This window comes from Fukomys damarensis, unplaced genomic scaffold (assembly GCF_012274545.1).
Source record: "Fukomys damarensis isolate Sample0158 unplaced genomic scaffold, DMR_v1.0_HiC HiC_scaffold_3, whole genome shotgun sequence".
Classification (NCBI taxonomy): Eukaryota; Metazoa; Chordata; class Mammalia; order Rodentia; family Bathyergidae; genus Fukomys; species Fukomys damarensis.
The window spans coordinates 1,305,781-1,329,608 of record NW_022900915.1 but is presented as its reverse complement, the minus strand read 5'-3'; the positions used below and the strand labels follow the sequence as shown (position 1 = coordinate 1,329,608).

Genomic DNA, 23,828 nt, shown 5'->3' with positions numbered 1-23,828 from the left:
GCAGGTCCGCGGGGAGCGGAGCTGTTCGGGATGAGTGGAATGTAGCGCGCTCTGCCACAGCCCGGGGAACGCGGAGAACACGATTTCAGTGCGGACGCAGAGGCAGCGCGTGGCCGGAGGCGCTCCCGGAGCGCGCGCTCGGTGCAGCGGACCGCAGGCCGTGCGCTTTGTGAGAGCTGTGCCGTCCGCTCGCGCACAGGGGTCCTGCAGTTTCGGGAGTACGGGGCAGGCGTTCGCTCTGAGAGGCTCGACGGAGCGGGCTAGCGGGCTGTCTTCGTGCAGCGGGTGTATTATACGTGCCTTAACGCTGTGACGAGTACGTGACGTTTGTGGGAGACTCGCCGAAAGCCAGGCCCGGTGCTAAGGGCGTTGGCGGGAGAATGTGTGAATAATCGTTCGTGTGTGGAAAAGAGAATGACGCCTCTGGCTGGGGAAGCCCAGGAAGCTTGACCAGAGGAGGTGGCGTTATTTGGGTAATGTCAGGTGAAGAGGGAGGGAACAGCAAGGTGGGCTTCGCCTTGCTTGAATTCATTCAGCAAATGTTGCTCTGCGTTCACTGTGGTAGAGCGATGATGTCAAGAGAGTGCAGGGCGTCGGGATTGATAGGTCAACTGGGGACAGCTTGCAGTAACCTGGCAGGGAGTCGTCTTAGAGCTGACCTGGAGGCCTGGTTGGATTTTTGTTTCCCCCATGGGTGGGTATTGTGCGGAGACCTGGTACTATAGGGGATGAGAGGGAAGAAATGGTGTAAACTTAATTATTGAGTTTTGAAGTAAAAGACTGATCGGAAGCAGTAATCGGGACTGCACTGCTAAGCTACTGTTTACAACATAGGGCTAAGCTCGTCTTATAATTTGGTTAACAGAGGTACGACTGTGCCTTATGCTGCGAGGAAAACAAACGTAATATAAACCTTTCCCTTTGAGGATGTAAAGATCTTTGTACTTGGAGATCAGATTAATGTGCAGGATCCCAAATATGTTGAGCAGCGATATATTAAAAGCCTGTGATAGGGATTAAATTCAGATTTGGAGGTGGGGTGGTAGAGCGCTTGAAGTGTCCAGAGTAGTACGTAAGCTTTAGGTAAGGACAGAAAAAGGTCGTGCCAGGTGACTGCAGAGCCAGGCTCACAGGGGAATGGACATATTGGCCGGAATGTGGAAGAAGGCAGTAAGATGACAAGAGCAGAGGAAGTCGAATATTTACCACTTGTATAACTTGAGTGAATAGACTGTAGGAGAACTTGGAAGCCAAAGAGTTGAGAGTTAGTATTCTAAGAAACAGGTTCATAGCATATATGTGTGTATATATATCTGCAGAGCCAGGCTCACAGGGGAATGGACATATTGGCCGGAATGTGGAAGAAGGCAGTAAGATGACAAGAGCAGAGGAAGTCGAATATTTACCACTTGTATAACTTGAGTGAATAGACTGTAGGAGAACTTGGAAGCCAAAGAGTTGAGAGTTAGTATTCTAAGAAACAGGTTCATAGCATATATGTGTGTATATATATATATATAGCCTTTAATCTCCTCTCAGAGTACTCCACCTTGCTTCAAACCCATCCCATTATTTTTGCTGCTCTTTGAAGCAGTTTCCATTCCTGAGTGTCTTTATGAAGTGTGATTATAAAATAGGGTGAATAGGCTCCTGCCAAGTGCCGTCCTGCGGAAGGGCAGGCTTGTCGATGTGTCCTTATCCACCACTGGATCTGGCGCTGTGGGACTTCTTACTCTTCCCCCAAATCAAAAGGACGATGAAATGCCGTGTTTGGATCCATTCAGATCTGCAAGGTGACCACAGCTGTGCAACTAGACCCTCACGAAGGAGGAATCGCGGAGCTGCTCCAGACAGTGGCAAGACTGATGGGGTGAATGTTCACAGTGAGGGGAGGGGGTCGGGGATGGAGCTCAGTGGTGCTGCCGCCTGCCTCGGAAGCCCAAGGGCCTGAGTTTGATCCCTGCTACCAAAAACAAAGCGCAACACAAAGTGAGGGGAAGTATTTTGAGGGGGGATTGAGGGCAACGTGTCTCATTATATATAGTACATTCTTTACAGCTTGAACATTCACTGTAGTCTTGGATCACATGGCACAGTCCTAAATAGAATGCTTTCCTCAAGCTCAATTAAGTGGCAGTGTACAGGGAGGAGAACTTGGATTCAGCATGAATGATAGCAGGGGTTTATTTACTTAACACTAATCATCAAGAGTGGTCACCCATACCTGCAACCCCAGTGGGTAGGGAAGCTAAGGCAGGAGGACCACGAGCTAGAGGCCAGCTTGTGCAATTTAGCAAGACCCTGTCTCAAAATAAGGGCAACTTGGAGACCAAGACCCTGTCTCAAAATAAAAAAAGGTCTAAGGAGACCTTTGAAGCTCCTCATAGACTTTCGGTTCAGTCCCCAGCACCACACATGGAAAAAGGCAAACAGAAGCTAAAATTCCCTTGTGATGTAAACTAATTGGGATATGTGGTGTAAATGCATTTTTAGCTCCTTTTAATTTCAGATGTTACTTACATCATTACCACTTGAAATTATGAGCCAAGAACAGGAGCATGGCCATCACCTAAGATCGTTTAGGAATGCAGGGCCTTGGGCTTACGACAGACCGTCTGTACCAGAATCCACATTTTAACCAGGTTCTCCAGAGGATTCGTGTGCACATTCAGATTTAAGAGGCACAGACTTATAAATTGTAACTTTTAATTTGATCCCTGCTTTTTATGAGTGACAAAACTGAATGTGTACGCATTATATGCTCAGTCAGCTGCTCTTAACATGTATTGGTTTTTAAGACACACGCTAAATGATCCTGTTTGATTTTTGTACATTTCCAGTTAATCTATAGAGTCTTGTTTCTCCAGGTCGCCATTTCCCTAAACGTCCAAAGCACATGCTTATAGTAGAAGCAAAGTTTGATGGAGAGCAGTTGGCTACTGACCCTGTGGACCATACTAACCAGCCAGAATTTGCAACTGAGCTAGCCTGGGAAATCGACAGGAAAGCACTGCATCAGCACAGGTGACTGCTGCTTTCAGTGTAGATAATCACCTCGGTTGGTTTCTTTTTCATGCTTTTTCAGATATTACCTCATTACATTAAAGCAGTAATCATGATTTTTAGTATTTTGTAATGTCCTAGGAAATTTTCAGTCATCATACTTCACAGTAACTTGTTTAAACATCAGAACAAGCATGCGAAGTCAGTGTTACAATTTCTTCACTGTTAGAGACGAGGAAACACTCCCCAGACGTTAAGTAACCTAGTGACTTGCTCTAAGTCTGTTCATTAGATAGTGGTGGTAGATCCCAGCCATTCTAGCTCAAGTCTGACTTTAAAAGCTTTCAACCACTTCGTTCAATTTTTCTTTTATTGTTTTGGCTAATGTGTGAGACAACAGATATTCTAAAAGTACATTGATGATGCTTTCCAAATAGTGGTTGGAATTCATCATTCTTTGTATTAATCATTATATGTTTAGTTGGCTTGCCAAGGAAATACCGAAGTATCCAATGGAAAAAAAAAATCTTATGAGACTCTTTCTATTTAACTCTATATTAATTGAAGATGGACTTAAAGTTGTAGTGTCTTATTTTTTATGAACTCTATAACCAGAAACAGTTAAGAACAGACATATTTCATTAAAGGATTGAAAATATATCTCCTGGTAAACATAATCACTTCAGTGCTTGCTCAGTCTTAGGGCCTGCTTTGTAGTTGTGTTGCAGCTGTGTTAGTGCTAGGCGGTATACTTTGATTACTGTAGCCTGAAAAAAACACAGATAAATTGAATTTGAAAGTGACTTTTGTGCTAAATGCAGTTAAATAGTAATTATACTAGGTAAAATTGATGATAAAGTCAGTGGTTTCTAAACGAAAAAGAGCCCATGTTATGCCAGTCAGTATCATCTTATAGAACATTGTCATGAACTAGAGTGATTTAGTAATTTAAATTTTACTAATTTGATTTTATGGTGTTTAAATCCTCAGTTTATTGTTCTTATAGCTACAAAAAGCTATAAACATATATGTATTTTTTTATGTAACAGTAAGATTTAAGAAATATATTTTAAAGTCAGCCATGAAGACTCATGATAATTCCTGGCTTTCAGATGGCTCTGTACATTGTATCGGGGGTTGCATACCAGGGATCAAACTTGGGACCTTGCGCTTGCGAAGCAGGTGGTGGAACCTGTACATTGTAAAAGTTTAAGAAACATCCATCTAGATGACAGCCTCTTAGATGAAACCCTAAAATTTTTACATATTTTGTATATTGGTATATAGGTAAGTAGATATAATCGTGTTCTTGCTAATTGAGTCTTTTTAGAAACTCTTAGATTTCTTGACCCAACAAAATTATAATTATCAGAATAGTAATGGGCAATTTTGTCAAAGATGATAGTTCAATGTAAGATAGAAATTTATCATGTAAACTATTATGTTACAGACTACAGCGTACTCCTATCAAACTCCAGTGTTTTGCCTTGGATCCTATATCTTCAGCCAAGGAAACTGTAGGTTATATTGTTCTGGACTTGAGAACTGCCCAAGAAACCAAACAGGTATATTGCCCTTTCGATCTTAGACTAATGGGAAGAACATGAATACTGGGCCGTACTATGACAATTCTTATGTGATGATATAGCATGACACTTACTATGTTTTAGTTTAGGACTGTGCTTTAGAAAAGTCTAACTTTTTAATCATTCCTTTGAGCTGTCTCTCTCAAAGAAACTTGTCTGAGTCCGGGCCTGTATTAAAGTAACTGTTTCCATGAGCTTAATGCTTTCAACTCCTGAGCTTTCCTTTCACAGATAGTCCTCTGATGCTCCTTGCTTTAGTGAATGTTCACTACTCTCCTTCCTGTTTATTTGAATTAAAGGTATCAAAGAGTCTTACTCCACACTTTCTTATTCCTTCCTGTATAGTTTGTTTTTCTCTCTTGGTCTACTATTTTGCATTTTCACTGCTGTGACCTGACCTAAGCCACAGTTGATTCTTATTTTGGCTGTCGTAGTGACCTTCTAGTTTGCTTTCTAGTCCTTACAGATTATTTTAGGGGAAGGAGTATTGATTATAAAATACTGTGTTTCAGTTAAGTTTTGGTCTCTTCTCTTTCAGGCTGTTATAAATACATAATCCTTATGTTTCTCATATTATAATAATTATATCGAGTATTTTTTTATAGTATTTCGCAGCAGCAACTCATTTAAACATCAGAATAACCCTATAGATTGGTTTTATTTCCCCTGTATTATAGATGGGGAACCTGAGTCCTGACAGGCCAAGTAACTTGATCTAAGTTAGAGTAAGTGAACGTACTGAGATACATTTAGTATTACATTTAGTGTTACTTAATATTTAGTACTTCCTTTCCCCCAAAGAAAAGAACTCAGGGTCCCAATTCCTGTGTTAGTGCTTTTTAGTGCTTTTTATTATTCTTTTTTTTGGTACAGGGATTGAACTCTGGTCCTTGTGCTTGTGAGGCAGGCGGCAGCACCACTGAGCTAAATCCCCAGCCTACTGCTTTTTATTATTTATTGAATGTGCTTCTTATGTGTTTTTTAAGTATTCTCAAACCTTTTTGTATGTGATTGACTTTAGAAAATTTTCAGTTTTTCTTAATGTCTTTATTTGGTCACAGTATCTTTTCTTTAAAAAAGTAAACATTTGGGCTGAGTATTTAGCTCAGTAGTGCTGCCACCTCTCTCATAAGCACAAGGTCCTGAGATCGATCCCCAGCACCAAAAAACCCCCAAACAAACAAAAAAATTTTTTTAAAGTAGTTGGGAGTAGTTGGGTGTGGTTCATGCCTGTAATCCCAGGCTAATGCAGGAAGATTTTAAGTTCAAGCCCAGCCTTGCCAGCCTTGTCTAAAAATTAGACCTTGTCTAAAAATAAAAAGGAATGAGGGTATAGTTCAGTATGAAGGCCTTGAGTTCAGTCTTTTGTACCACACACACACACACACACACACACACACCTGTCGATCTGTCACCACCCCCACCACTCTTTAATTTTGTTTTTCTTCATAGAAATCTAATCTATCTGTTCTTAACATTTTTTATTGCTGATAGCAATGATATTTGCAAATAAATTGGCCCATAATCAGAATCATTCAAAAGGAACTAAAGTTCTCGAATGCTTTACAAGAGGACTTGTTTTGCCCCCACCCATGAATACTCATCACTTCTCTGCTCTCAGGCCCTACCCTGACAAAGATTTTCCTTCTTTGGTCTTAGATCCTAAAAGGTGGTTGAGTCCCAGGCATTTCCCTTACCCGGTATCTCCTGCAACACGCAGGTGTCCAGAGGGCACTTCTGCAGTCACCTTACTGCCAAGAGGGACCTCCGCTCAGGAGGGTGTGGTCAAGGGACAGGATTGTGCCTGTGATGTTCTTGACCTTCCTCATCCATTTGTGTAGTTTTCCAGAGCAGTTCATAACCACGTTTGTGATCAAAGTTCAGGAGAAATGGTTCAAAATTACATTTATTTTTTGGAAAACTAAATGCTGTTTTGCTTTTGTCTGCCAGTAGTTTGAAATTGGCTAGTACAATGCTTGAAGTTTAAAATAAGTTCATTCTCTATAAATAGAATATTCTAGTTTTATTTTTCCAGGTTGTGTAACAGAAAAATATAAAATCTGTAAGTAGTTAAAAATTATTTTTCAGGGGCTGGGGATATGGCTCACGGCACTGTGCCTGCCTTACAAGCGTAAGGTTCCTGGTACCACACACAAAACATGTATTTTTTAGGTTTATGTTTTTTTTGTTTATTTTGAGACTGTAGTTCACGCTGGCCTAATGAACTAGTGGTGACCCTACTGCCTCAGTTTCCCAAGTGCTGTGATTACAGGCAAATTCCATCATCCCTGGCTAGGTTTATGTTTAAAATGAGAAAATATCTGTCATAATAAATGCAGCAATAGATTATATTCTTCATTTTGAATTTTTAAAAAATAGGTTGTAGTTTTCTTAAACACTCATAGACTTGCTAATCCTGTTTTTCTTATCAAACAATTTGAATATAAAACAACAGTTTCTGGCTTCGAACAATATAAGCATCAGGTATTTCATCTTTGTATAGCCATGGTCAGAATAAGAATGTTGTTTCCAAGTGTTGAATGGTTCCCTGGTGACCAGTGATTTCTGTATGAGTCACACACATTTCCTGGGCCATGAGATTGTTTTCAGGCTCACCTGGGTATTAGAATTTCTGAGGTTGCTCTCAAGGGAATACTTGGGTAATTTCAGATACTTTATTCTATAGAAGGCCTTTGTTTTAACATCAATCAAGTTCATAACCCAAAATTCTACTATAGCACCCTTGGTAGTTTGTAAGGTTTTTGTTTTTGTTTTGGTACTGGTAATTGAACTCAGGACCTTGGCTTGCCAGCTAGGTGTGGTGCCACTGAGCTAAATCTCCGGCCCTGCCATTTGTTTAATAGTAAGATTTTCTTTTCTTTATTTGATAATGGGCAGGACAAAAACAGAATTGTGGCAAAAAGAAAAGTTAAAAAATATAAAACAGCATGTGTCAGAAAAACAAAATTGATGGTTTAAACAGTTGAAATGAGACTGGAGGTGCAAAGATAAAGGTAGAAAGAAATATGTTTTGTGTTTTCTTCCACTTAGTATTTTGCCTGTTTAAAACAGAAGGAGAGTGTCAGAGATTCCTGCAGTAAGTTTCTAGTCCCCACCTACCCAGTGTGTGATGCAGGCCTGAAAAAAAACGCACTAAGAGAATTAAAAGAGAGAAAGCGGGGTTCCAGGACCACCAGTGCCGGCGAGACCAACAAAGGTGCTGGCCAGTCCCAGGCACTTTTATTAGCAGTCAGTTGGGATAAAGGTAGCATGTGGTTTCTGTGGAAATTAGTGTAAACAAGGCTCATAAGGACAAGACAAAGTATTCTCAAATTAGGAACAACAGATAAAATACGTGGTTGTAATTAGAACACTGTCCTCCTCGTCTGAAGGTTTTAGCTGTGGGAACTGAATTTGGGTACGAGTTGCTCTGACCTGGCACGTAGGCATCAGGCAGACTCACTTCTGTAAACAAGCTAATTGTAAGGTTAGCTCTTCACAGCCTGCCTTGGGCCTGATCAATATTATAGACCTCAGCAGGAGAGAAGCAAGAATCTAAGCTTGAAAGTAGTTTCTCCAAAGGGAAATTCCGTTGACGGCTTCCTAAGCAGCGTTAATTTCTTTGAGTCAGGGACTCAGCTTTGTAGTTCAGGCTGGCCCTAACTAGCCCAGGATGGCCTCAAATGCACTGCAATCCTCCTTCCTCAGCCTCCCGAGTGCTGGGATTACAGGTTTGTGCTACCATGCCCAGCAGCGTTAATTTCTTTGGTAGAAAATGTGGATTAAGAAAACAAAAACTTCATTCTTTTTTTTGGTGCCTGGGATCGAACTTGGAACCTTGCTCTTGTGAGGCAGGCGGCAGAACCACTGAGCTAAATCCCTGGCCCAACTTCTTTTTTTTTTTTTAAAGATGAGAAAAGTGCCGGGTGTGGTGGCACACACCTGTAATCCCAGCACTCGGGAGGCTGAGGCAGGAGGATCGCTGTGAGTTCAAGACCAGCCTGGGCTACATAGTGAGTTCCAGGTCAGTCTCAACGACATAGTGAGACCCTGTCTCAAAAAACAAAAAACAAAACATAAAGATGAGAAAAATGCTAAAAAACTACAGGAATATATTTAGAATCTTGAACATTTCCAATACTTTTTCCCTATTATTAAATATTGCATTGTTGTTTTCTCTAGGCACCAAAGTGGTACCAGTTGCTGAGTAATAAATACACCAAGTTCAAGTCTGAGATACAGATAAGCATCACTTTGGAAACAGATACTAAAGCACCAGTGGATAGTTTTAAAGCGAAGGGAGCCCCACCTCGAGATGGAAAAGGTTTGTGTGTCATCCCAAAGACGTCTCAGAAGTTACGTATGGCCGAGGATTTTAGGAAGGGTAGGAGGTAGATGTAGGAGTGTGAGCTGATTTTACTCTCGACAGATATTGTGGCATTGTTACACGTGCGGCACCTGTTGCTCTTAGCTCTTGTTTACAAATCTTAGAAGTAGGAAAATCTTTTGCTCGTTTGATTCATAGTAGAACAAAGAAAATTTTCTATTTTTAAAAGTTGCTGCTTAAGTAAATATACTTCTAGAATGATTATAGCAGTGCTTCCCAGAAGATGCTGTTCTGCTTTTTAATTCATCCGTAGTGTAGTAAAACCTTCCTGTTTGTTTCTTTTGTGCTTTTTGGAGAGTACGGAGAGTACAGAGTCCCCTCTGCCTGTCTCCAAACAGGCACAGTGTCATCCACTGTCAGCGTGTCAGAGTCAGAGCAGAGTCCTGATACGTTTGATGACCCTGCGCTGATACGTCATTGTCACCGAAGTCCATGGTTTACATTACAGTTCACTTGTGTAATTCTGTGGATTTGTTCCATGTGCAGTGACACCTGTCTCCCATTGCAGTGTCGTCCTGAGTAGTTTCACTGCGTCCCCTGTGCCTTACTGCCCAACACCTGACGGCAGGTAGGGCTTGTGCCCCAGCATCGATTCACTTGTGACTTAGTCTTCCAGGTTGTGTATGAGTGGCATTGGAGGCGATCGAGTCAGGGCTCTGCCTTGTGAACAGGCTGATTCTGCTTCCTCAGGGAGTCGTGGGCTGTCCAGGGGGTCAGTTACTGTGAGAGGTGCTAGTCAAAGCCACTGGGTCTGGCTGTCGTGATCACCCTTCTGAGTGATACCCTGTCCCACCTTGGAGTCTGTAGAGGCCCTTTCATTAGGAAGATCATGACCAAATGAGGCCTCGCAACCTCTAACTTCTGGCCACTGCAGCTGAAGTTTCTTTTCTTTGTAAATTACCTAGTGGCAAGTATTCATTTATAGCAATGGAAAATGAACTAAGTCAACCTGCTGATCTTTTTTTTTCTCTTTTCATAGTTTTGCCTCCTCCAGGATGTTTTATAGTTAGACTTATGCAGTGTGCAGCCCTTTCAAAGTGAGGTCTCGTTTAGTAATAAGTGCACTTAAGAATCCTCCATGTCATTGCATGGCTTGATAGCTCATTCCTTTTTAGTGCTGAGTAGTATTTCATTGGATGTACCACAGTTTATTTTCAGCTACTAAAGAAAATCTTGGTTACTTCCAACTTTTGACAGTTGTAAATAAAGTTACTCCTATGAACACCTGTGTGCGAGTTTACGAGTTTATGTGTGGACCTATGTTTTCAGTTAGGGTAAAACTAAGGAGTATGATTGCTGGATTTTGTGACTAGAGTACATTTAGTTCTGTAAGAAATCTCCAAGCCATCCTGCAACATGGCTGTACATTGCCATCAGCAGTAAATGAGGATTCCTGCTGCTTCGGGGTGTTGCTGGCATTTGACGTTATCAGTGTTTTAGATCTTGGCCATTCTAGCAGGTGTGTGGTGATGTTTAATTATTCTTCTGATTTGAAATTCCTCAGTGACAAACGATTTTGAGCATATTTACATATGTTTATCTGTCACATCTTTGGTGAGGTGTCTGTTTGGATCTTTGGCTCATTTTTTGGGGGGATTGAGCTCAGGGCCTTGTGTTTGCAAGGCAAGCACAGCACCACTGAGCTCAATCCCGAGCCCCAGGCCCATTTTTAAATCAGATTGTTCATTTTCTGTTGCTGTGGGTTCTTTGTAATTTTGGATAACAAGTCTTTTAGCAAGTGTGTTTTGTACAGATACATTTTCCCCATCTGTAGCTGTTGTCTTTGTCTCTTGACATTGGCTTTCACAGAACTTTCTAATTGTGTTGAAAAATAGCTTATCAGTTATATCCTTCAGGGGTCATACCTTTGTTGGAATATCAGAAAAATCATTGGCAGGTTCTCTTACGTTATCTTCCACTAATTTTTTAGTTTTGCATTTTACACTTAGGTCTACGAAATGTTTGAAGGTTGTGAGATGTGTCTAGATTGACTGATGGATCATTGATTGCATATGGACACCGAGTGGTTATAGTAGTATTTGTTGGAAGGACTGTTTTTCTCTGTTGATTGCCTTTGCTCCTTTGTGAAACAATACCTGACAGTACTTAATTGCGACAGCTTTCTAATGAGTCTCAAAATCAAGTAGTATTAGTCCTTTGAATCTGTTCTTCAGTGTTGAATTGGGCCATTCTGGGTCATTTGCCTTTACATATAAAGTTGAAACAGTTTGGCAGCATGCGCAAAAGTAATTTTCTAGAATTTGGTTAAGATTACATTGAATCTATAGGTCAGCTTGGGAAGAGCTGGCATCTTGGCAACAATGAATCTTCATATTCATGAACATGCACTCTCTGCTTTTGACATTTTTTTATTCATTTTATTAGAATTTTACTAGAATTCCTCATATCATGGATAAATTTTGTTAGATTTATAGCTAAGCATTACATTTTGGAGGGGTGCTAATGTCAATTATAATACATTTTTATTTAAATTCTGTTTATTGTGGCATATTATGAAAGCTCTGCTGACTTTTATTTTATTATTATTATTTTTTTTTTTTTGGTACCGGGGGTTGAACTCAGGTCCTCACACTTGCAAGGCAGGCCACCGAACCACTGAGCTAAATCCCCAGCCCTCTGCTGACTTTTATATGTTAACCTTGTATTCTGCACTTTGCTATGATCATTTTTGACTAGAAGACTTTTCTGCAAGTCTTTCCACATGGAGATTTTCCATGTAAATAATCTTGTTGCCTGCTGAAAAAGATAGCACAGTATTTGTTTCTTCCTACTATGTATACCTTTTCTTGTCTTACTACTGCCAAGGACTTAAGTATGATGTTGAAAAGGAGTAATGAAAGGTGATATCCTTGTCTCGTGTCTGACCTTCGTGGGAACACTTTTTTGAATTTCTGCCCATTAAGTATGTTATTACCTGTGAGTTTTCTGTATCTACAAAGTTTCTTTACGTAGAAAGTTGCCTTCTAATCCTAGTTTACTGTGAGAGGTGTGGTTTTTGTTTGTTTGTATTTAATTATCACAAATGAGTGTTGGATTTTATCAAATGTGTTTTCTATACCCACTGATACAATCATGTGATTTTTATTCTTTTGCCTATTAATACTGTCATTGCATTAATTGATTTTTTAATATTGAGTAAGTTTTGCATACCTAGGATAAATTCTTTTTGTGCATTGTTGGATTTGGTGGGCTAATATTTTGTTGAAGATTTTTGTGTGTATGCTCATGAGATATTGGCATGTCGTTTCTTTTGCTTTTTTTTTTTCTTTTTTGTAATGTCTGATTTTGGATAATGCTGATAATAAATAAGTTAGGAAATATTCTCTATCTCCTGAAATTGTAGAGAATTGATATAATTTCTTCCTTGAATTTTTGATAAAATTTACCAGCAAATTCTCATTTAGTTCTGCTGCTTTCTGTTTTGGAAGGTTATTAATTATTATTTCAGTTTCTGTCATAGATATACCTCTACTGCGATTGTTTCATCTTAAGTGAATTTTGGTCCATTTCATTTAGGTTATTAAGTTGTTTTTGGCTTTATTTTCCCTTTAATGTCCAAAGGATTTGTAAGGGTATTCTCTCTTTCATTTCTACTATTAGTATTATGTCTCCTCTCACTTTTTTTCTCGTTGGAGGCTAATTGACTAGCTTCCGAGAAGCAGCTGTTGGTTTTGTTGATTTTCTGTTTTTCCGCCAATTGATTACCTGTCTTCAGTTTCATTGATCTTCTCTAATTTTATTATTTTTCTTCTCTATTCTTTAGACTTAATTCACCATTGTTATTTTAAAAAATATTTTTAAGGTGAAAGCTTAGACATTTGACTTTAGATTTTGAATGAAGTTAATTAGAAGTGTATTGCTTAATCTCCAATTATTTAGGGATTTTTCACCTTTTTATTACTGATTTTGAGTTTAATTTCATTCTAGTCTGAGAGCAAGCAGATGGTGTGTGATTTCTGTTCAAGTATCTTAAGCCGTGTTTTGTGTCCAGTGTGTGATCTACCTTGGTGAATGTTCCCTGTGAGAACATGTGAGCTTGAGAACAGTGTGCGTTCTGCTGTTGGTGGATGAAGTAGTCTGTCCAAGTAGTTGATGATGCTGCGTTCAATTGTGTCCTTATTTATTTTGTACCTTCTGGGTCTGTCTACCGGTGAGTGTTAAAAGATTGAAGCTATTGTAGAGGATACAACTACTTTTTTTTTTGCATTTTTTTTTTTTTACTAGCTTTTGCCTCAAGTATTCTAATGCTATATTACTAGGTGTATACATGTTAGAGAATTGACCTGTTTATCACGTAATGTCCCTTTTTATCCCTGAGAACTTTTCTTAGTCTGAAGTATCCTCTATCTGAATTAATATAGCTACTCTATTCTCACTTTCTTTTTGTGTTACATGGTATCTTTCTTTATCCTTTTACTTTTAATATGTCTTTTTTTCTTTATATTTAAAGCAGGTTTCTTATAGACAATATATAATTGGGTATTATTGTGGATCTACTTTGACAATTTCTGTTTTTAGATGGTACATTTGGACCATTGATGTTCAAAGAGATTATTGATATATTAGGGTTAAGATTGACCTTATTTGTTGCCCTTGTTCCCACATCTTTCCTGCCTGTTTCGGTTTTAATTTTACAGAGTTTCATGTATTCTTTTTGTTTTTTTTTTTCCTCCTTGAGTTTATTGGTACATTTTAGGTATACAGTACAGTTACATTCATTTTTGGGATCTTGTACCTTTACATGACAGGACATATATTCTTCTTTCTTAGCACATTAGCTATACTTTTTTTTAATGGTAAGAGGAACCAAACTTAGATTAAACTTAAATTAAAACTTAAACCCTGCGCTTGCAGTAGGTGAGGCACCACTGAGCTAAATCCCCGGCTCCATTAGCTATACTTTTAAAAATTGTTCAAGTCTACTTTCAAATATTATATACCACCTCATGAATAACTCAAGTACGTTTTAATAGCAAAATATATTAATCTTCTCTTGTCCCTTGTATCATTGGAGTTAACTTTTACATAAGCATACACACGTGTGTGTGCACATGTACATAATTGAATAAATTATTAGTAGTAGTATTTTGAATAATCCATTCAATCAGTGAAGAATTTAAAGCCAGGTTCAGTGCTCGCTTCGGCAGCACTTATACTAAAGCTAGGCTCATTGGTGCTTGCCTGTAACCCTTGGACTATGGAAGGCAAAAGCAGAAGGACCACAAGTTTGAGCTAATTTAGCAACTTAGCAAGACCTTGTTTCAAAATAAAAAGGGCCGGTGACGTGGCGCAGTGTGAAGGCCCTGGGTTCAATCCCCAGTGTCACCAAAAATAAATAAATGTAAAAAAATTTTATTATTTTACCCTCACTTGTCCTTTACTTATCATTTCTTTATGTAGGTCCACATTTTTGACCCATATCATTTTCATTGTCTCTGAACTTTTAACATTTCTTGAAAAATGGGTCTACTAGCAACACATTCCGTTGATTTATGTTTGTTTGAGAAAGTCTGTATTTTTCTTTTTGTCTCATTAATGTCCTTTATAGGGTGAATTTAATTTAGGCTCAGGTATTGCATATAATTGTCATGTAATAGATCCTTAGCATTCATGAATTTAAAACTGCGAACATCATGGGCCGGTTAATTTCTAGAAGGCCTAGTGATTTAGATTTGTCTGAGTTGAGATTTAGATTGTGAATCCTTGGCAACAATATGCAGAAGTGATGTCAAACACAGGTTTGATTTGTCCATTATTGATGATGCTTGCTTTATTTACATGATTGATGTGGTATCGGTGTTCAAAGCTGTAAACTTGTTCTTTTTTCCTTTGTAATTAATTTTTTGTGGAGCAGAATTGGGAAATTATGAAAAATATTTCATTTCTTATTGGCCTCCAATTTATTCATTTACTTATAACAATATAAACGTATTTTATAGTATTTAAATATCAATTTGCATTTTCCCAGATTTGGGCAGCCCTTTCAAGCTGCTTCTGTCTCCTTCTCACTGTCTACATAAGCCTTTGAGCCTCTTGTTTACTTGCACGAGAAGATATTCTAGGCTCACTTTTCCCTGTCTCAGTCCTGGATTTAGCCAGCCAGCCATCTGTCTATCTCTACACCCATCTACCCATTAACTTGTGGTGTATACATATTGTCTTGGCCCATTTTTTGTTGCTGTAACAGCATACCCATTAACAGAGTAGTTTATAAAGATCAGAAATTTATTTCTTACAGTCCTGGAGGCTGGGAAGTCTAAGATCAAGGCCCTGCCATTTGAGGAGGTGGAAAGCCAATGGGAGAGGATTTCACTCTGTCGTGCTCTTTTATAAGGGCATCTCATTCCACTCACAGTAGAGGAGCCCTCCTGACCTACTCACCCGTTATTAAAAGCCCCACCTCTTAATACTATCACAGTACCATAAATTTCAGCTCCTGAATTTTGGAGGCAACATACTCAAACATAGCACACATGCACCTTTTTTATCCATATGAACAGCATGAATTCACATTAACACTTTCAGTTCCATTCCTACACATGATTTATTGCTAGTTTTCTCTCTGTCATATTTGTAACTCTTCTCTGACAATGAGAAACCTCTCATAGTTATTATTTTAATATTCTAGGCTCTGTTGTCCTTACCATATAATGGCTGTCTTTATTAAAATAATTAATGTATCAAATACTGTGCTAAGTATTTTGCTTGAAGTGTTTAATTTGGTCTTCTTGACAACCACATGAAAGCTTTGCAGATGAAAAAATGGATATTAGAGGAAATCATACAGTTATCTGATATAACTAATGGCAGTTGGGATTGAACTATGTGACTTAAATATTTGTACTGTTAACAATTACATTATTTTAGCCAATACTGTGGTAAGAACATCTCCTTAAGATTAACTTCTAGAAGAAGAATTACTTGTTTGTATGGTACAGATATACAGAATTTTTTTCCTTGTCCCTATCCAGTCTTTTCATACTGAAACTTATGTGATTATATTAGTCAATTCCCAAAATTATTTCATGGTTTTTCCTTATTAAAAGCTGGTCCAAATGTCTCGTGGCATGTGGGGAGACCCTTCATGATGCACCTCTGCTTATCTCTCCAGCCACCTCCACTTCCAGGTCAGTTTTCACTGACCCAGCAGCCCTACGTCTTCGGCTTTTCGAGTTCTTGCTGTCTTACACTTCTGTGCCTCTGTCTAGAACATATTTTTCACTCCCCAGTTCTCCATTTAGTCATCTTTCTTGTGTTAGCTAAATCTACCTATTTTTCACTTCCCAGTTTAGGTTCACTAAGAAACTTTAATTAGATGCCTTTTCTATATGGTTTGTTAAACTGTAATTTTAAAAATGTTATATTCTAGTTCTTAACATATAGGAAGAATGAGGTTAAAGAAAGTTTTTTTGGAAAGTAAGACATTAAAGGAAACCTTTTGAGATATTAACTGTTTTCACAAATATTACCAAGCAAATTTTAAAATGAGTTTTTTTGTTTTGTTTTGTTTAGTACCCGGGATCAGGTCCTTGTGCTTGCAAAGCAGGTGCTGGAACCACTGAGCTAAATCCCCAGTGCTATAATGAGTTTTTAAAATTTCATAGTAGTGTATGCAAACTGTAGTTTAATTGTGTTTTTCTTTATGAAGTACCCGCCAGCCTTCCTGGACTTGACCCAAAGGACCTTGTCGCAGTGCTGAATGAGGAAGGAGGCTACCATCAGATTGGACCCGCAGAGTGTTGTACTGACGCCTTCGTTATGTCAGTGACCATAGCGTTTGCCACTCAGTTGGAGCAGGTGAGACCTTCCCTGAGATTGGTTATTCATGAGGGATTGGAGAGCACCTCTTGTGTAAATCTTACCTTTTAGATATCAAAATGACTTGCTAGTAGACTTTTAAAAAATACATTCAAAACTTTTTATTTTTTTATATAAGAAAGCATTTTCACTTTAGGAAGAGACTAGATTTCAGTATGTTGGTAGTGAGAGAATAAACTAAACTCCAGGATTTAGGAAAACAGCCATCAGTAAATATTGTTTGCCCTTGTACCATGTGGCATTGTAAGGACTGCTGAAAGGAATTTTTGAATTTGCTTTTTAAGTGTGCTCTTTGGAGAAATATGCAGTTGCAAGAACACTTTGTTCTGGTAGTATTGGTAGTACTTAATGCCCGTTGGAGCTAGTATTATATTTTACATTTTGAAAATGCTAGTAAGTTAGCCGTTACTGTTCTGAATACTGGCAGAAGACAAAAGGTTCCTAGTGAGATTCAGAGGACTTTTAGTCTCAGTATGACAGACAACATGAATATCAGTATATTTTCTTCAATTTTCCTTATTCAAGTCCCACAGAGACTACACAGGGCATACAATGGATTTTGTCACAGTGAGAAAAATTAATTTGGGAAATGCTTCACTTTTAGTGTGAGCAGTAAGCAGTCCTGGTCTTTGTCTGAGGAGACATGTTACCCAGTTCCTCACAGTTACCAGCTATATAAACATCCCTGAGAAGCACCCTGGATAAAAACTGAGTCGGGCCTGGCAGTCTTGGCATGCGCATATGTGAAGACACTCTTGATAGATTGACTCCTCCCAGCAGCACACAATACAAGAGGAGCTCTTATTTTGTCTGTCTCAGGATTAAGTCCACTATTCTTGACATTGTGTGGTCTGTGGGGCCCTAGTAGTAAAATTAATATTTTTTAAAACAGACAAACGTACCTTATGACTCAAATTTTTATTAGACTAGTCGCTTTCTTAGAGGTGCAGAATTCCCACATAAGCTGTATTCACAAGTGAAATTTGCAATCAGTGACTGTATTTTTATTTTTCAAGATTTCTCAGGTAAACTTTTCCTCAGGAAGCATTTACTTTGTCACACTGGTCATGTCCACTACAAAAAGGATGTGAGTTTATATATATCTAGATATATATATATCTTTTTTCCTTTGGATACTTATTTAATCTTTTTCTTCCAGTTTAGTACTATCATTTTCTCATTAACAGGTGCACTTTTGTCTTTTCCCATCAGTTTCCTTAGTTTTCTTCCTTTCATAAATCTCTACTTATGAATTGCTTCAGCTTAATTTGGCACCTGGAAAGTTGCTGAGAGTCTCTTTGCATTAACCATATTTACCACATCAGAACACTCTTGCCCACATATCAGATGACTAGGAGTCCTCTATATTACTGTGTTAACGTATTTGTGCACCAATTTGAATTGCTATTTTATTTCTTGCCTCCATGGGGAAGTGTATGGTTGATTTTTATTGCTCACTTACAATGTGCTATGTGATGTGTAATAGACTTTGTGCTGTTTTGCATATATTATATAATTCCACCACACTCTTAGAGGATTATTATTTTCATTTTAGAGATGAGATAGCCCAGTTTTAGGTAGATTTTATATCTAGTAAGTGGCCCAAGTATTTCTGATTATATGGTTTCTTTTCACACTTTTGTTCCTGTATTATGCTCTCCTGTCTCTCACAGGATTTGGAATAAGAAAGAGTTAAGTTGGAATCTCATTCTCCATGTTACTAGCTCCTTTAACTTGGGCAAGTTACTTGCCTTTCTGAGGCTTGATTTTTCCTAGGGTAATCAGGATGCTACTGTGGTACCATCTTACGATGTGATAGTAAAGTATCTTCCATGTAGTTTCTGTGTAAGAAGCCACATTTGGATAGTAAAAGCTTGTTGTGTGTAATTGACCTATCTAGTCCAAGTTCTTAGTAATACTAGGTATATATGGGACAAGTTACCCTTCCAGGTTAATTATGACACACACACACACACAGAGCGAGAGGGACAGAGGGCAGGGGAGGGGGAGAGTGAGCAGAAGAGAGGGAGGGAGGGAGAGGTGATCTAGCAAAGTGGTCTCTCTGAAAAGATTAAAGCCAGACAGGTTCCTCAAAGTGTTAAACAATTACCGTATAACCCAGCAATTCCAATTATGATTATGCACCCAAAGTAATATGTGTGTGTGAATGTTCGTAACGCCACTTTTCACCCTGGGAACTATCCAAACGTCCATCAGCAGACAAATGGAAAAACAAAATGTGGCATATCCATACAATGGAATGTTACTCCACTCTTTGGGAATGAACTTTTGATGCGTATTACAACATAGGTGAGTATTGGAAACATGCTGAGGGAAAAAAGTCAGACAAAAGCCACATATTGTATGATTCCATTCATGAATATGAAATATCCTAAGTAGACAAAAAAACTGTAGAGAATAAAAGCAGATTTGTGGTTCCCTGAAGCTGAGAGCAGGAGAAATAAATGGAACTGTGACTCTTCCATTACAGTTGACTGGTCGCATTATTTTAGTTTGGAGTGCAACAGTCCACTTAGTTTTACTACCCACTTAGGTTTTTTCTTCTCAACTTGGTCAGAGACAGTCTACCATCGTGCCTTTTTATATGCAGATCAGTAACAGACTAGAAAGGTACATTTGAAGCAAGACTGGATGGCAGTTATGTTCCTTCTTTTCCTAAATATTGAAAATTAAGGGACTAAAAGTAACTCTGTGCTCTCTCTAAATTCCAGGATAATAAAGAGGGTTTTTTGTTTGTTTGTTGTTGTTTTGAGACAAGCCCAGGTTGGCCTACTGATCCTCCTGCCCAGGCCTCCTGAGTACAGGCTTAAAGGCTTGGGCCACCATACCCAGCAATAAAATAATTTAAAAATAGTATCTTCCTATAGTGAGAATTATTTAAAGTTTTAAATGTACATGGACTATGTAGGAGCCACCTTTATTACTTAACATGTTTATTGCTTTCTGATTATGAAAGGAATAAAAGAATATATGCAAGTCTCTTTAATTAAACTCTGAAATTTTCATTGTTAAGGAAAGTGTGTTTTTCCCTAGATATTTTCTCAGTCTCACACTGTAACAGCTGACTCTGTGATTGGCACTATCGTAATGTGGAACAAGTATTTTCTCTTTTAACATTTCTTACAACCTTGAACAAATTGAAGCATGGAACAGTGAAATTATTTTTCTAATGCTTCACAGCATTAAGGTTTTACATTTTATTGATTGGAACCAGGATTAGGGGCTGGAGTCTAACTCCAAAATTCATAGCTTTGTAGGTGTGTGTATACACACACATATATATTATGCATGTGTGTGTGTGTGTGTGTGTGTGTGTGTGTATGTAATAATTAAAATTACTCAATTCAACAGAAACATTTCAAAGTGTAGGATTAAAACAATAACTTACATTTCTTAAATATTATGTGTCTGATACTGTGCTATTATGATCTAAGTAATTACATTCATTTTCATAACTTCTACTGTAATTTTTTTTACCCTAATGATATATTTTCAGTAACTTTCATGTCAGCATATCAGTATTTAACAGCTGTACTAAATGTTACCTAACTAGAAGCCTTTCCTATCAATGGGCACATTAAATATTTATAGTTTATTAAACAATGTTCCAGTAAACATGTAGAGTTGGTCTGTTAGGCTATAGTTTCTTTTTTATAGGGCAAGAATCCCATCTCTTGGTCATTTCTGACCATGAAAGTAGCAACTCTGAGAAATGACACTGCTAGTATAAAAGACATTTTTTGCAGTGATTAATCACAGGTATCTAAGCTTTTTTAATCAAAGATCTAGACTAAGATGTTTATTTTAAGTAGCCTGGATTAGGAAAGGGATGATAAAAGGGAAAAAAATAGCCTGGATTAAGATTTTTTAAACCTTTTCTCATTTATAAGTTGGAGCCTTTATTAGTAGGATAAGGATAACATGAAATATGTGTGAATAGGAAAGCTCAGTTTAAAATATTTGACCCTTCTAAAAACAAATGTTCACTCATTTATTCATGGATTATTTGAGTGAAATGAAAACTTTAAAATAATGTAAACCTGTTACAATTCTTTTAGTCTCTGTGCTTTTCAAAAATGATCCTTCAAAAAATACTAGTAATATAGTAGTAATTTGGCGGAGATTTAGAAATTCCAAATAGTTTATTCTTTTGTTTTTTTAAGACAGGCTCTCACAATATCACCCAGGCTGGCCTCAAACTCATGGTTATTCTCCTTCTGCGACCTCTAAGTGCTGGATGACAGGCATGTGCCGCCATGCCTGCTTGAGCGGTTAATTCTAAGACTAATATGTTCCTGTCTGCTTGAACCGCAGGTGGTACATGCATGACTGTCCCGTTGGCCCTCTTGTACTGCTGGTGGGACGAATGGATCTAATTACTTTTAAATTACTAATACAGTTAATAAAAAGCCACCCGATGGAGCAGTCATGTATGTACAGCACTGGTGGTTCAAGAGGCCTAGCAGTGAGACATGAATTACAGCTCTGCTGTGAATGTGTTAAAAAACAAATCACCATTTTTGGAAATAGTTTGCGAGTGCATTAGACACCATATTTCGTGGTTAAGAAAATAATACTATCTTTTTTTTAACCTTAAATGTTTAGTTAATTCCGTGTACCATGAAACTTCCAGAAAGACAGCCTGAGTTTTTCTTTTACTATTCTCTACTGGGAAATGATGTTACAAATGAACCCTTCAGTGATTTAATCAACCCAAACTTTGAGCCAGAGAGAGCATCTGTTCGCATACGCAGCAGTGTAGAAATTCTTCGTGTGTACCTGGCTCTTCAGCCTAAACTGCAGGTAAGCAACACATCAAGTTGTTTTTTATTAGAGATGATTTTTTAAAATGTTTGTTTAGTGCTAAACTAGAGGTTATTCTTTCTTATTTCAGTAATGGAGATCTTCTTTCTGCCATACCTGTTACTTTTTAAGGTATTATCGAGGTCATTGAAATTAGTTACCTCAAAATTTTAGGAGATAAGATCCAATTACCCAGTCATTGAGAAAAGAGGTGTATCGGTTACCAGTCCTTTAAAGTAAAAGGTTGTACCGGGGGACTGCAGCCATGGCTACAACAAGGTTCTTCCTTGTTGGTGGAGATGTTAAGTGTAGGAGCACAAATCATAGACTCGGGATTTCAGAATTTACCTCATTGCTGTTAAAATCGGAGATAGGGACAAATCTCTAAAACCTGTCCTTGCTTTATTTTTTGTTATCTTTTTAAATTGGATTCTATGGAAAAGTAAACCTTAGTGAATGTTACATTTTTCATAATTATTTTTGACTGAACTTAGGATAGGGTAGTAAAATAAAAATAGAGTCAGTCATTTGTTCAAAGAAATCTCAGTTACTAGACTGGGCAGTTATTACATTTTGGTCAGGATGTGAAAAGATACATTAAAAACTTTTAGTACTGAATTTTAGAAATGGTTCTGCTAAACCCAAGATAGTTGGAAAACCAAATACTATATAAACCAATAGAATGAAGGAAAAAGCAGTTTGAGTTTTATTTTGTTTTTACCATACTCAGTCCTTAGCAAAAGCATTAGGCTCAGTAGTTTTCTTCTAACAGAGGACATTTAAGACATTAAAAATGCATTGTCTTTAGCCTACAAAAAAAAAAAAAACAAAAACCTAATAACATTGCATCTTAACTTATAAGACTCTGTTAAACTCAATCACTGTAGATATTTGAGTCAAAACATTTTTTAAATGTATTGATAGCTCATTTTTCAGGATGTTGTTTTTTAGGGCTTCAGTACAGTAGAAGGAAGAATAGTTCCCAAACACATAGCAGGAACAGTCTTTTATTTTTTCTTTAATTTTCAAAAGGTGGCAATATTGAACTTCTTTTTGGTTATCATTGATTAACAGTATCTTTCATCCCAGAGACACTGTCTTATCTTTTTTCTGTTCATCTCTCTGTTTTATATGTAAAAATATTAAAAGTAAGAAAAGAGAAAAAGAAATACAAATGGGTGAATAAAACAAACTTATTTGAGGTATGTAAATGTAATTAGGCTTACCCAGTGACGCAGTTTTTTAGAACTATGTTTAAATTAATGTTAAAATGGAAATATAAAATGTTTGATATTTTAAAAATTCACATTCCCTTTGTATACAATTTGCATATATAACATAGATAGCATACTGAAATATTGAAGTGACCATAGCTCAGCAAAGAGACCAGAAAGGATGATAACATAAGTACACATTACTGAAAGAAGGGATGGAAAAAAGGAATGAAAATTATTACTGATTTACCAGTAAATTTTATCACTGGTTTTAGACAATCATGTGAGAAGTGTTTTGAGCAAGTGGATGAGTTAGCCTTCATTATATTCTCCTCCTATGAATCATTTTGTAACTTTTTAAAAGTTTATGGTGTTTAAGAGAGAAAGCTCCATTTTGATTTTCTCTTTCAAATTAGATCCATTTGTGCTGTGGAGACCAGTCACTTGGAAGTACAGAAATACCTTTAAATGGACTACTCAAAAGGGGCAGTACAGAAATCAACCAGCACCCAGTCACAGTGGAGGGTGCTTTTATCCTTGACCCTCCAAACCGAGCCAAACAAAAGCTTGCGCCTGTTCCCCTAGAGCTGGCCCCAACTGTGGGAGTGTCTGTGGCTCTGCAGAGAGAAGGCGTCGACTGCCAGGCAAGTGGTGACCCACTTTGTTCCTCCAGCTGCTCTCGTGTTACTCGTGTTAACAGAAGTTGAGCCTACAAAGAGTTCCCCGACATCAGAATATTTTTATTATTGTTAATTAGTGGTCTACATTCTATGATACCCCCTTTCTGAATGAATCTTTTAGAAAAGTTCAGTGACTTCCATTTTATGTAGTTATTTTTTAGATAGGGTCTCACTGTGTAGTTCAGGCTGTCCTTGAATTCACTGTCCAGCCCAGGCTGGCCTCATACTCATTGTAGTCCTCCTGCCTCAGCCTCTCCCCACCCAACTTCTGGTGTTGCAGGTCTGTTCCCAGCTC

General features: G+C 38.0%; 1 protein-coding gene across 8 annotated transcripts in view; it reads left to right on the top strand.

Annotated features, from left to right (window-relative positions):
* Window positions 1-12: 12 nt before the first annotated feature.
* Cep120 (centrosomal protein 120) overlaps window positions 13-23,828 on the top strand; it is a 64,399-nt gene continuing 40,583 nt past the window's right edge. For 4 of the 8 annotated variants that reach the window (XM_033766370.1, XM_033766355.1, XM_033766368.1 and 1 more), the window contains exons 1-6: window positions 2,868-3,024; window positions 4,454-4,568; window positions 8,772-8,913; window positions 16,646-16,794; window positions 21,442-21,639; window positions 23,270-23,497. In XM_033766370.1, coding sequence (XP_033622261.1) covers window positions 2,897-3,024; window positions 4,454-4,568; window positions 8,772-8,913; window positions 16,646-16,794; window positions 21,442-21,639; window positions 23,270-23,497 — 960 coding nt within the window. In that variant the 5' untranslated portion in view covers window positions 2,868-2,896. Of the gene's footprint in view, window positions 474-1,514; window positions 1,871-1,956; window positions 3,025-4,453; window positions 4,569-8,771; window positions 8,914-16,645; window positions 16,795-21,441; window positions 21,640-23,269; window positions 23,498-23,828 lie in introns of those variants that run through there. The other 4 variants (XM_033766365.1, XM_033766363.1, XM_033766358.1 and 1 more) reach the window with 4 other exon arrangements.